Source organism: Anser anser (genome assembly GCF_964211835.1).
Source record: "Anser anser genome assembly, chromosome: 6".
Lineage (NCBI taxonomy): Eukaryota > Metazoa > Chordata > Aves > Anseriformes > Anatidae > Anser > Anser anser.
The window spans coordinates 14579886-14594761 of NC_139726.1; the positions used below are offsets into that span (position 1 = coordinate 14579886).

Consider the following 14876-nt stretch of genomic DNA (forward strand, 5'->3'; position numbering starts at 1 on the left):
ACAACAGCACAGTGGCACTTCTCAGAACACCACATCCAAATACAAGCAGCCATCAAGGATACGAACACAGTCCCACAAAACAGTAATAGATCCCTTGAAAAGAGACTTGCAACGGGAAAAAAAATAGGTTTGTTTGGGGGGAGTTGTCTTCATTATGCTTAGAAGGCCTTCTTGTTTTCAGTCCCTGTCTACCTCAGAAAAAGCCATTTTCCAGTGATCTTTTTTGCTTGAGAAGTAAGAAATAAAGAACAAGCTTTGACAAAAAGCCAGATAACCAGACTGGGAGGCCTCCCAAACTAGCAGGCTCAGTGTTCTCAAAAAAAGACTTTCCTCCAACTGTCTTCGTTATAAACCATCACACTCAGACAGTTAACAATAAAAAAAAGAGTGAGCTCAGGTTTAAAGAGGTTGACTAAATATTCCTTCCCTAGAGATCATTGTTTACTGTCCTCATTTTTCTGCCATGTGATCATCTCATTCAATTCTCTTGCTGCCCAGGCTCTTCCTGAAAGCATTTGGCAGTTGAGACCTGAGCTTTGGATGGAAAAACACAGCAAACCTTTACACATCGTGGAGCAAGAAAACACAAGCCCTGTTTTTTTAATCTGTGCACAGGTCACCTTCAACCAAAAGTACTGCTTTAAGTAGGGAGACCCACGTACAACTTTGTGATCAGAAATCAGTCATAAAAACAAAATAGTGCCATTAGTAGGGAGGAGCCTGAAGAGAAAGTGAAGATTACCCCATGGCATCAAAATGAGCAGGACAACCATGCAACACTTCATGCACGTCACCAGTGAACATGGATGAGAATCGGGTAACACTTTGAGAACAGGTAGGGTGGTACGACTGCAGACACACCTCAGTTACACAGAGAGACTGCTTACCCTCAGTTTTAGTGGTAGTACCATCTTTAGGCAAATTAAAAAAAATAAGGAAAGGGTTAATAGGGATGAATTAGTAACATCAGCAGAAGTGGGCACTATAAATTAGCTACAGAAGTTTGCAAAAGAATTAACGTAATTAAAGAAATGAAAAAATTTGAGTAGCAAATCAAAGCTTGATGCATCTGAAGAACAAGGCTGCAAGTTTTTCCTTCCATGACATAACTAACCTTTGCCAGACCCCATTTCCTTCATTTGCCTCGCCATTTCTCTCAAGGAGACACACAGGTGACCAATTTCCCTGCTAGCTCAAAAGGAAACAGACTCCTTTAGGAGCAGCCTTGCATTACTTAACGGAATGCAGTGCATTTCCTGCTTTTCTCCTTCAGTATGTTAAGAGCAAGACTAACACTGTACACGGTCACCCGGCTTCAAGGACAAAGCCATCTTTAGTATTTTCTTTCCCCCTTTCCTTTCTTCCTCGCAACATAAGATGGTACAAAATCACTTTCGCCACTGAAGCAACGTCACAGCACAACTAAACACAGCTGCTTATTTAAGTTTTGAATGCACACCATTAAGAGATCAACTCCATCATCTGTATTAAGAGTTCACTGCAATGCATCTAAATCTTGAACCAAATATCAACATGCAATGTAAAACAGAATAAAACATGAACTTGTGCAAATACAACCAATACATTTAAGACATGGTAAAAGACTTCAGATATAAAAACAACATATTTACAAAGGGAATCTATAGAAAGCATCCCTATGTAATTCACCAGGCACTTAATCTGACTGAAGACCAAATGCTGAACACTAAGGAGAAACTACTTTTCAGCTGACTCAGTGAAGATTTCGGCACAGATCAAATCAAGACCACTGATTTTGACGTCTACTAGGCATCTGATTTTTCTCCCTCTTGTAAAAGTAAATCAATGAAAACTCTGGAATTAGATTAGCATGAAACCAGCAGAATGAGAAATTACACTGTGTCAGTCACTGCCTTGCATTTCCTCCTTCAGCAAGTTAGCAGCGTCATCTCCAGGAGAGAAAATGCAAACTGTGTTGTAAGAAACACTGGGAAGGTATCTGACAGTGATATACAATGGTCTGAGAAAACAATGGCAGTAATCCAGAGAGTCAGCAGAAGAACAGATACTTATATCCTAAGCGCGTGGTGAAATGGGAAGGCCTGCTTGTCTCTCTGCTTCTACATCTCTTTCTCTTTTGTAAAACAAAGTAATCAAGCTCAGCTAAGATGTACTATTCAAAGCATAAAATAATGCATGGAAAACCAGTTTCAATGAAGGAGGGAAGAGAAAGGAGAAAGAGACTGAGACATGTCAAAAGTAATGGAGCAGTAAGAAATTTCCTCAACAGCATCTGCTTTTCCCCAGAAAGAAGAGACAGCGACTATCAAAGCAACTGAAAAAATAAGATGTTGCTGCAAGTCAGTTCCTTTGCAAATTTTTTGCTTAATCCCAAAAGACAATAGACAGCACGTTGATGCTGTTAGCCATATCAGAGATACGTCCTTCCAGTTCCAGAGTTTTATATTCCAATCAAATTACCTAGGCACTGCCTGGTAGTAAAGAAAGCTAACTGCAACAGTAGAACGTATAGATTTACCTAGTGATGCATATGAGCCTGGGGGCAAGGCTGCAGCAGAACTGAAGGGGGTAGATGCTCCAGAAGATGTCACTTTCGACTTGGCACTAGCTGCTGCATTCACATCAACGTCACTGCGGGACCGCTGCAGAGATCCTGGTGTTGACACAGATTTTGTACTTACTGTAGATGCTGCAGATGGGAGTGGGAGACCCAGAATAAGGAAGATTAATTTTTTGAGCTGTGTTCTTCAGAGAAGAAGCTCTGTGTGTCAAGCAGTTTAACGTACTATTTTTAACACTCTTTACTTTGCACTGGAATATTTCAACTAAGAATGCTTTATCAGGACAACATGGGCTTCCCCACAGTGCCTGCAAAGATATTTCAATGCTGACCTGACGCCAGCTCCACGAACTTTATTAGACACTAACTTAAATGCTGAGATCACTGCTGGTTGCCAGGCCAGCAATACAGAAAAACTCAGCTACGGTACCCATCACCTGCTTGTGAGTTGCTTTAGCCCAGGTTCTACACTTTCCTGCAAGTTTTCCTACCTGCCTTCCCAACACCTCATCTTCTCATGAGGACCACTGTTCCCCTCACTTTCTAATGTTTAGCCTCTTAAGCATAATACTTGTCTATTCAGCTGCAAGCAGACATGCATTTGCAGGCACAATAAAGTAGGCATACTAAAAGGTATACATAAAGGTATCATCAGCAGAGTATACTGATAGGGCTAGAAGGTGGCTTACCATCTACTAACAAAGCTTTGTCTGTAATGTTCTATATTAAAATTTACTATTTAGATTATTATATGCATTTACTTAGGATAGTACAGCTGCCTGTACTCGTCAGGTATATAGGCTTGGGTATATGAATCAAGAGAATAAAGATGCCTATTAAATAAGCAAGCATTCATTCTTACATATTCCTTTGTCATTGCACGTAAGTCTTCTATGAAGTAACATCAGCCACTCTTGGCTGCACCTGAATATTCCATCTAATGTTAAAAACAGACTAGCAAAAAGATATAATTTAGCACTGTAGGACGTTGTGCAGACTATGCCTCCAATAAGTGCTGAAACCACAGAAAATAAATGAGAGAAAAGCTGAATGCACCAGTAGGCTATGCAGCTCTATGTACTAGCATCAGCAGAAGTTAATCCCAGCTATTTCACAGCTAAACATATGTTGACTACAACTTTGAAGGCTTTTCAGCCTTCCCTTCAGGTACAGACCATAACAGGTTTACCAGCTTTCAAAGGCATTATTACATCAGAGGTTGTTGTACAAAAAGGGGTGTACAACCCAGAACAATTAAAAAAAATTACATAAGGTTCCATTTTTAAGGAGCAGTAAACAGCAAAGTTGTCCTTTGCACAATGCAGTATCAAAAATTCTCATTCTACTTCGTCGCATTTCCTCAGCAACACCTCACTGTATTTTCAGCTACTACTCTCACCTCTAGATGTAGTACTTCCAGTAGGACTTCTTTTGGCGGACAGTGGACGGCTAGAAGTAAATAAAAATATTTATTAAAACAAAACTGGTATTTCACAATCATCAGTAATAGTACTACTCTGTTCCCTCAATACATAATTGAGTTAATGGGAAGTTATTCACATTCAGGAATAGACTGACAAAGCTTATTGTGTAAAAATAAATATAGCACCACCATAAAATTCTTTACAAATGCACTAGGAAAAAATTATTACGTATACTACTTGAGCAAGAAGACATCTTTAAGAACACTTTTTGTGGATATAAAGAGTTGTGTTAGTATATTATGGGTATTTTTCATATGTGTCTAACACTTCAGCTGCAGACATTTGCAGCTTAATTGACTATCTCTGCAAGAGAAGCTAGAAACATGAATGTTTCAGAAAAGTTACATACTGATTTTGCAATTACAACTCTAAGTTAGTTTAGACATTTTTTCCTCTTTTACAGTAAGAGGCCATCTCACACCTCTAAGATGAACGCTGAACAAAGAATTTCAATCCAAGCATTGTTTTCAGCCCATCTGGAAGGAATGGCTAGCAGTGTCTTCTGAGCACAAAAAGCACCCAAAAGTTATTTATGGTGTCAAGATTATTATTTTTTTTAAGCCAGTAATGGAGTTTTCCTGTATTTTAATATACTGTTAACTGAAAAAAAAATTGACAGAACCAAGTGTTGAGGCCAAATGAAGACCAGGTGAGACAAGCGTAGCTCAGAGTACCCAAAGTAGCTCCTCTGAATTTGAGGAAGCCATCGTTATCTCTGCAGTTCTTCACACCAAGAGAGGTAGTGATACTGAAAGACTTACTTGAGACTCTCCTGTGAGCTGGAGGAGGAGCGATCTGATTGTGGCAAGGACACAATGCTGTCAGAGTTCTTCAAATGCGACTGCAGGGCCTTCTGGTAGGAGGACTCCAGAGTGTGGTACAAATGCTCTGCCTCTCGGCTGAAGTGACTGTGGAAACCCCAGTAACACCTGGAAACAAGGCACAACGCTAGTAATATTTCCTTGACATATTTTAACGGACAGTGGAGCACAGGAACAGTCAGAGCCTTTTCCGCTAATGGCACTAGCGGGCTCATTAGCTTATTCATTTCAATCATCTACTGCCTCCATGATGCACTTCAGACATGTCGCTGAGTAGCACGATGGACTGGAGGAACAACCCCAGAGAAGACATAGCAAACAGAAATAAGAAGAGGCACACCATTTGTGACTTTGTGAAAACACAAGTAATCAAAAAAGCTTTAATAGTAGAGAAATTGTTGTATCTCTGTCTGTCTAATGTACATAGGAGATAGACCCAGACTAGACCCATAACTAGACTGATGCTAGTTTGAGACTAGATCCTCAAAGCTACTTCTAAAACTAGCCAAAAGCAGAACACACATGCATGGGCCTGACTCAGGAAAAGCACCGGCAGGTGTTTCTTAAGTTTAACAAGCAGCTCTTATACAAGCTGCAGAGACAGATCTTCTGTAGTGAGCTGAAGCTTCTGATTGTCTTTCGGGAAGAAAAAGAATGAGATGCTCCTACAGACTTCCAGTCAGTGCCATGCTGAAAGTAAAAGAGCATTGCAAGATGAGGGAAGGAATTCCTCTCTGGAACAAATCTCCTGGCTGATGCTAAAACACCATTCACTCTCATCACAAAGGAGATGAAGGCTCTCAGCGCTTTTCAGGAGGCAACTAATGGGCAGTTTAAGAGCGAGACTGTTAGCTGAAATGAATCAAGAATTGTTTGTATGTGCCAGTCAGTCCTCAGAGAAGTCACATGCGTTCTCGCATCACTAGAAGGAAACAAATTTGTCTCACAATCAGCAACACCTAATCAAGAACCATGTGAAAAGAGAATTAAGCTTGTTTTTTATAGTCTCATGCCGTTCTCCTTGCTCTCTATTCACCTTAACTAGTCACCTGTTGTGAAGTCTCAGTGCGTACTGTGTTTTTCAGTGATGCACATTTTCCCTTTCAAAAGGATTTAAACAGTCCTACCATGAAATAGCTCTGCTTTTAACACAGCATTTAGATTAACAAAATTCATTTAGTGATTTAACAGCACCCTCTTTCTGAAAAATGTTCCTGTCATCTTCTGTTCACAAAAACATGATGGTAGTATAGCAGCACAGTACTTTAAGTGCAAACACATTACTGGCAATGCAAGAGATCAACAAAAGAAAAATGCAAACGTGTAAGTTTCCTATAGATATGCACAAAGATATTATTTCTGTGTCAAAATATTTCCTTAGTTTAGAATACCATTTAGCAATGTACTAGCACATGGGCTTTTGTTTCAGGAGTAGCAGATAACCCAGTCTTGCACACAGGCCAAAAAGAAAACACATAACAGCATTGTTGTGTTAAGTAGAAGAAATCTCAGTTAAACCCAATCACCTCAAATGTCAAATGACAAAGCTACTAGTTGTCGACACTAAAATCTTGTATGTTAAGCTCAGGTACATATTTTACCTGCTCAGACAGGTAAAAAGACAATAAACAACTAGAGAACAAAGCAAACTAAGCACCATTAGAAACCAGGAAATAAATACATAACTGAGCCCTATGTGATCACTTCACATGACATCTCCTGCTAAGAGCACACTCCCTCAGCTTTAACGGAGTGTTAGCTTCACCTGCCAGTAGAACATTGCTTGTCTGGACTTCAGTTTCCAACATGCAACACCTTAAACTCACAATATAAGGGTACAGAAGGGGAAGAAAAGACACCAATAGCTTCTACTTACTTTCTTGCCTCTATCCTGGCTTCAGAGTCTGCATCATGAATTCCCTTCTTTATCGTTTCAGCTAACACTGATATGTGTCTGAAATAAGAAGGAAGCATTATCCAGCAATACAGAAAGACATGCTACACTTACAAACAAACCAATAATCTGATTTTGCCTTGGTCTCAATGAACAGAGTTCATCACATCCTCCTGTTTCCATGCAAGAACATTTGGAGCCTTGATTTATTTACTCTAACCCAGTTTTATTTCACTCACATTGCTGAGTAGGAAAAGGCAAGCAGCATTCTTCATAGGTCAGTCTTTAGTTGGCTAGTTTAAACTACTTGGGTGTAAAAACACTCTCTTAACCCTTAAATAGTCTTGGGCAATCCAGGGGCTAAGGAAACTGGACCGTTCCCAATTGTATCCCCAACAATTCCTTCCACTGTTCATTAGTGTGAACTGTTGTACAAGCCTGAGATGCTCCTGCTAGATGTGTAGCAGCCTTGACCTCATCATCTCACTCTAGGGTACAAATCTATTAAATTCATAGATTTATTCAGACAAGTGTTCCAGGGCTGGCATAAAGAGATTCACTGAACTCTGCCTGCCAGAACTACAGGGATGAATAGCATGCGTGTACACGTCGGTACTTTTCTTACCACAAAAATCTCTGCTACATGACAATCTCAACTCCAAGACTGTCCTTTCTACAGGCCTAACCTCCCCAGACATTAGTAAGAGAGAATTAACCCACTTACCTGTTTTCAGAGCTTACCTTTCTAGGGAGTGAGTTTGCCACTCCTGCAGCAGCAGGTCTAAAAATTCAAAACAGCGCCTGAGAAGAAAAAGGAGAAATGCTGAGTTCTTTTAAGTTAAGAAGCACTCTGAATTCACCATACCTGCCTCTGCACAGCAGCAGTCGTTTGTTATGACACTGCTTGGGACATGAGATTTCAGTAAAGACCCCAATAAAAATAGCAACATCTCTATAAATGCCATCAATAAACAATGTAACTGGAGTCACCTCTCCACAGAGAGTTCTGATGAGAGGGCTTTAGATAAAGTTACAAAAATCCCCAAATCCTGCTTCTTCATTATACAGGACACAGATGTAGAAGATCCAAGTTAATCCTACTCAGTACCCCTTAGTTCAAACTTCATATGGAAACTTCATGTTTAGCTTCTCTACAATTTCAGTCTCCCTTCCTCATTTCAAGAAATGAAGGCATTCGTGCGCCATGACTTTTTTCAAGGTTTGTTACTGAATTCATCAGCTACAAAGACCTTCTTTTCATTTAACTAGAAGAAAATTAATCTGTATGGCACAGGCAAGAATCTCCAATTGAGGCAGCTGTACTGGTGTACACTTAGATTTTCAACACAGGGAGGATCATTAGCACATACAGCTCAACTTCTAGATGACAATTATCACTGAACATGACTTCTGCTGACTGGCTCAAAGAAAACATGTCACTAGAAAGCTAAGTAGTGGGGAAGAGAAACACATCTGTAAAAAAAACTAATATGACATTATAAGCAAGCACAAAGATTAATTTAAAGAGCATTTCTTTGAGGAAAAGCATCTTTTCTTATCTGTAGTGCTGTGTCTTATACAGAACAGCTGACTTTGAATTTGATCCCAACTCATGAGGGCAGAATGAGGTACATTCTCTGCAAAAATGTCTATAATAGCCCTCTTCATAAATAAAAACAGATACATGAACGTTATCAAAAAGTACATGTGAACCTATTTACTGTTAAACAATAGAAGAAACTCAAACTAAATGCTCACCTTCTAACTGCGACAGACTTGGAGGTACAATTACTAGTTATGATGGGTATTAGTCGAGGGATGTGCGTATGCTAGAACAAAAGGAAGAACAAAAACAGGAAGAAAGCTTTACACTGCAGTTCCATGGAATGAAAAGCCATTTCCTCTAGCCACCTGAGACCTGTACAGAAATATTTTTGTTCAATTCCTAAAAATAGAACTGCCAAATAAAGGAACGCTAACAAATATGGACAGATTTTTATTATTAAAAACATATCTCTAACAATATCTTTAACAAATTTTATTTTCTTCTATAATGACAGGCTCCAATGAGTCAAAGAGCTGAAGTCACCTGAGGAGGATCTAAACTGTCAGTGGTTACAACTTAAGAGGTGTCAAGCTATCTACAGCTTACTCACTGCATCATTAGGCACAGTCATCTCTGCTACCTAATGGTTTTTGGCAGCAGGTGCTGCCCAAGAGGAGTTTTATAGCACAATTAAGAGCGTAAGTCTGTGCTGCAAGTCAGGTTTAAAACCAATTTAAAGAAAAAAAGTTTGCTCATCTCTGAGGGATATAAACATCTTACTCTGTAAAAAAAGCATTTCTCCTACCATTTCTACTACTCTTTCCGACTATTTCGTAAGGACTGATCTATCATCATTTATCTACACAAGGCTTCACGACATCTAAGGCAGACAAGCTTAGCATAATCAGAAAAGCAGATTGGGCATTTGATCTAATTTTCCTTGCAGTGACATTCATATTTTCTCAGAAACACCACAGCATTTGAAATTGATAATATTTTGTTCTCTTTTGACTTATACTTACTCGAATGATTAACCTAACTGCTACAACACCAGAAGTGGCCATGACTTTGGCACTATTTGGAATTAGATTAAAAATTGTTGGCATAATGGCTTCTGCCCCATGGTCAAACTTGTTTCCCAGAACTGATGACAAATGTCTGAAAAACAGAATGAAGTCATGCTGGTAAGTGTGCTGAGGATTAAGAGTGTCAGATTGTACAGAACATCTGACATTAGCATATTTGACATCTCACTCTTCACAACTGGCACCTCCTCTCCAACTCCAGAGAACACTTTCAGAAATAGTTCCTTGACTTTCATTTCAAACTTATGTTCTACGTTCACCTGAACTTTGAGAAACAGTAGGTTTGTCATGAAATAAAGTAACCTGTGCAGCTAAAAATTTGTTAACAAACAAGAGGTACGATGCTGAGTACAAGTATTTCTCTGAAATTGTTAGTTTGTATTGCAGTTTCTCTGAAGTCATCGTTTTTGCCTTCGTATGTATGAATCCCCCCCCAGTCTGCTAGAAATACTGCAGCACCCTACTTCTTGTTCAATGATTCTTTTCTCAGAACATGAACACAAAGCTTGTTCATTCATTCAGCATATCTTAATTAACATCATTTAAAACTCAAGAATACAGGTTTGCACACCTTCAGTTAGTAGCCTACACAGTTTTAAATGGCTATAGCAAAATGTCCTGCCTATTAGTATGTAGTACTAACAGCGCCAGTCACATCCTGAATGTGTTTTAATCAGCATTTGTTCCTGTTTCTACAACACATTTTAAGTGTGTTTAGAAAGTAAACTTACCCCAAGGTGATACAAGCCTCTCGCACTACCTGAGACCGCAGGTCTTTAGCAGATAATTTAAATGCTCCATCCAAGAGTCGCAAGTGTTGGAAGAAGTTATCATATTCTGCAGCTCCAGCCAAGAGTAAGGAGCGGATCTTTTTCAACTGTTAGCACCATAAAACAAAGCAATGACCGTTAATGAGCAATATACACAAGGACAGTTACGTTCAGGGCTAATACTTGGTTCCCCGGATCCCTGCACAACTGCTAACTAGCTAACTGTTACAGGAATCCAGAAGCGCTGCATACAGCCACTCCTGCTTATCATTAATAACCCTACTTATCATTAATAACCCAAACAATACTTTTTAGACCAAAAATTCTCTTCTCTTCCCCCTTAATAACTTAAAAGACTTGGTTCATACTCAGATGTGAGTTACACTGACATATCTAGAACATGTCCATTGACTTCATTAATTATCTGGCTCTACTGGAATTGCAACCCTGACCTCACCCAAATAGCATATTTGCTGTTAATACTGAGACCACAAATTTCATCATAGAGACATTCTTTCAGATAACTCCATAGGTCCCCATGAATACTGATGCATATGCACATTGCCTCAACTTAAGCTCACTGCTCTCACTAGAGCAAAGAAAAACGAAGTACACTGAATCAGCACAACTGAACACTCAGATCTGTGATATATGATTTGACAGACATGTCAAAGTTGCTATACCAGTGATGAAAGTCTACTGTGTATAATATTTATACTATGGAACACAGCTCATGTCAGAACATAAGACTGAATCTTGCCATGCTTATAATGCCTGATTTCACACTACTACATTTCCCACAGTCATAGTCATTTATTCGAATTTTTTAAGTGTGTAATTTTCTGAATTGTTTTGTATTTCCTTTTTGCAAAAGTATAAATAAGCTCTCTCTAGGCAAAATGACATTCTGCCTTGTCAAGAAGTTTTAAGAGATTCTGAATCCCACTTCTGACATTTTGATTTCAGCATCTGCTAGCAAATTTCTAGCTTTACATCTGGAATTCCTGCATGACTTCCAGTCCAACCTGATGTTGTCTCTCCAGATTCTTTTTATATCAAAAATAGCAATTTCCTCCACAGATGTGGTTTAAATTCAGTCTCATAAGGAAACATTTCCCCCAAGCTTGGGGAAACGTAACAGATGTTCACCACTTAAAATGCATTTTAGCCTTGCTCTGAGATTTTCCCAGTATCCTCTTCATGGGATAAGTTCAGTGCAGGAAAACCTTGTATTAATAGAGTTCATATCAAAAACCACTACTCACAGCAGATACTCTTTGTTCCCAGTCATGCTTGTCATCTGATAGTATCTCTCTTATTTTGTTTATGGATTCCTCAAGATCCCGGCTAGAATAAATCTGTAAATTTAAATACAGAGTAGCAACATAACGTTAGATTTACTCCAGAAAATAAGATCATTTCCCATCTACATTCTTTTGTCCTCTACCCCTCAATGCTCAACTGTCACATGCTAGTCTTGGACATGCTAGCTAGTTTTGCATAATGAAAAGAATTTACATACTTCCTGCAATCAAAAATTATTGTGTGACCGCATAATGATCAAAGGATTTTACTACAGTTTTGCAATTTTAAGCGGAATTCCTGTAGTGTCTAGCAAAAGAACAAAAGTCAGTAAGAAAAGTTAAAGTCTAATGCATAACTCAAGCTGTGCTCAGTTGTCCCAACAGGTAAACTCCGGTGAAGGAGAGGGGATACACATTTCAGCTACCCAGGTAAATCTACCAGCAAAAATGTGCTATCTTGTCAGAGCACTCAACAGTGATTCTGGAAGAACAAATCACCTTTACTCTTTTCAGTTTGCATACGGCACAGACGAAATGTAGGGAGGCTTTTGCTGACTTAAGTTTTTGTTCATCCAGACAGCGCTATTCAACATGCACATCCAGTTCCAGCTCAGCATCCTCACCACAATCCTCCTACCCCCTTTCCCTCCACTTCTAAGCGTTTCACACAAACTACTGGCAGCTACTACCACTTCAAAGTTGCCTCCACAACTTTCAACTTACCTTCCCCTTAAGATTTGCCAGCATTCAAGTGAAGCTCAATTTGTCAGTGATTAGATCCTACATCCATCTTCTGCTGTTTTGTGTTATGTACTTTAGCAGACAGTTCTACTTACCTGAACTGTTGGGACATCTTCAAATGCCTTAATGAAGTCTTCTTCATCCACAGCACCTGCTCCCTCTTTGGCTGCTGACATGCATATGAAAAAGCCTTTTCAATCTTCTTATCAACAAGAGAATCAATTAAGAAACCACTAGCTATCTATCAAGGCACCTAATCAGGAGAAAGTTCACTACCCACACAGTCTCCCAGTGCTGCAAATGTAATGAAAACAGAGGCAGGGAAATTCAATGCCAGTTACAGACTGCATATGCACAGCATCCTTCAGTTCCTAGGCACAGAGGGCACATTAGGGAAGTCATTACAGTAGTCACTCAACAGTTAGAGGGGACATCCTGAAAGATGAAAGGGAATATTTGCTTTAATTACACAGGAGATTTTATTTTAAAGGATTTACTCCTATCTATAATAGATGAAGGTGCAGATCTCCTGACAGGTACACAGATAGACAAATGATAACGAAGATAAATAGACACTGGAATATTAATCATATTAGAGACTGGGGCACAGGGAACTTCCTCTGTTTCTCTGGATGTTTTGTAATGACATTTAGAATTATTGCTCACATTCAGAATTATTGCTCCCTTTTCTTTCTCACATTCACTATGAGCAATGCCCAACGGTCTTAGAAGAAGCCAACATATCAGTTGTAGGTTGCACAGGCCAAAGTTTAGCACGTAGCTGTTAGCAGCCTGCCTCAGTCCAGCTGCAGAGTTGCAGCTATAAAAACAAAAATTCACACTCTGCAACTGGCACGATTTACTCAAAGCCCTCAGTGCACAACTGCACAGTTCCAACCTTTCACAAATGCAACAACACGCATTATAGAGATGTGGGGGCTGTTTGACCCTCGATGATTGTGGCATTTCAACAAACACACATGTAACGGTCTCACATGGGGATAATCTGTTACTGGATCCTCAGGGCCAATCTGAGAATTACACAGCCCGAAAGTCCATGAAATAAGTTGAAACCTGAAGACTACATATACTTTGCATAAGGGTAAATTCATATGTCCGATCAGCTTACTTGAGGACTTGGATCCCAGAGGCGCAGACCCAAGTCTGCGGGTAGTCCCCATCCCAACCCTACGTGAGTTTGCAGGGGCTTTTGAAGATGTAGAGGAGCTAGCAGAGGAAGGTCTGTTCCCATCCACAGAGTCTTCATCATCAAAATTTTTATCTGCCAAAAAAAAAAAAAAGCATAGTCAACCGTAGTCTGATGAAGCAAAGAGACTTCACAAGGAGCATGCCCACGTGATGGCAAACACATTACATGGTCTACTGACACCTGAGTCAGGTCTGTTCTGCCAGTTCCCAACTTGGCAGCTTCTTCATGCTAGAGCCCTGGTTACTCAGGAATGACTGCCAGCCACTGAACCCTCTCTTACGCTACTGCAGCCACTGCATTATAATGCTTTAATGCATGTGTCCAGATAGAAAGAATAAGCCACAGATCTACAACTAAAAGATTAGCCACAGCTAATACTTGAGGTGTCTACAGTCTATATCTGATGTTTTTGCTTCCAAGAGCTATTTCCCCATAGGCTGCAGTAAAACCAAGAACACGAGCAAACCCAAGTATAGAAAGGACCAGGAAGAGCTGGCTGCCCCTTCACACCATCCTAACTATCCCAACCATAGCACGAGATGAAGAATAAACAGACTAACCCAGGAAAGATCACATGGCAACACCTATGCTGTTGTTAAGCTACAGATTTTTCTCTTTGGGACCATTAATCACAAACCCAACCCAGAGCTACAACCCCACATTAACAGCAAAAGTTACCTTAAATCAAAAAAAAAAAATGTATTGGGTTAATTGAAGCTTAGTGAATCCTTTGTATACATCTAAAGAGAACTGCAGGCCCTACTTCCAGGCACAAACATATATCAACTTGAAATGAGTTACAGCCACTTTGATTCTTGGTGAAGGTCACTTCAATTCCAAAAGAGTGCTTATACAGCAGTTTTACACAGATTAGCTAATCCACTTTGAAAACTGGCCTTAGGTTGAAGGGTGACAAAACATTTGGACAGCTGATGTAGATGGTGTGTATATTTTATTGAGGCTAGACACACACGCACACACTCCCCACCACTTCGCTTCTCCACACTAACGCTTCATTCAAGACTTGAGACCTGGTGCATGCCCATCTCTACCCAATAATCCAAGGTATGCCCCCACTCTCCACTGTTTCAGGAATATTTCCTGAGTGAAATATCACTTAGCAAATGGCACAAGCAGGTTCTTTAATCCATCCCTGTTCAGGAAAGCACCTGGGAGTATCAAGTAACAAATACTGGCTCCTAGTTAGACACTAACGAGTGAAATTCAATACACACTGAGAGCTCTGAAAGTAAGAAAATAAATTAATAACAGTAAGACATTCTAGGGAAGGCAAAAAGAAAGAATCATGGAACGGCTTGTATTGACCTTCGCCTTAGCTTTCCCTGCCCCAAATGGCTCACTAACAGCTGGACACAGAAGACCTGTAAGGGGATCATCTAAAAACCTAAAACCCCCATTTGTGAGCTGCACACGCACGTGATGCCATACTCCAGTCACAGC

The 14876-nt window shown here is 39.8% G+C and overlaps 1 protein-coding gene across 2 annotated transcripts in view; it reads right to left on the reverse strand.

Moving 5' to 3' along the window:
* The window catches only part of CLASP1 (cytoplasmic linker associated protein 1), a 163233-nt gene that overhangs the window by 78715 nt on the left and 69642 nt on the right, over positions 1-14876 (reverse strand). For both annotated transcript variants that reach the window (XM_083841598.1, XM_083841597.1), the window contains exons 9-19: positions 13335-13487; positions 12301-12374; positions 11426-11518; positions 10122-10267; positions 9328-9463; positions 8518-8588; positions 7501-7560; positions 6742-6819; positions 4806-4973; positions 3960-4009; positions 2519-2689 (exon numbers count right to left, since the gene is read on the reverse strand). In XM_083841598.1, coding sequence (XP_083697724.1) covers positions 2519-2689; positions 3960-4009; positions 4806-4973; positions 6742-6819; positions 7501-7560; positions 8518-8588; positions 9328-9463; positions 10122-10267; positions 11426-11518; positions 12301-12374; positions 13335-13487 — 1200 coding nt within the window. The remainder of the gene's footprint in view (positions 1-2518; positions 2690-3959; positions 4010-4805; positions 4974-6741; positions 6820-7500; positions 7561-8517; positions 8589-9327; positions 9464-10121; positions 10268-11425; positions 11519-12300; positions 12375-13334; positions 13488-14876) is intronic.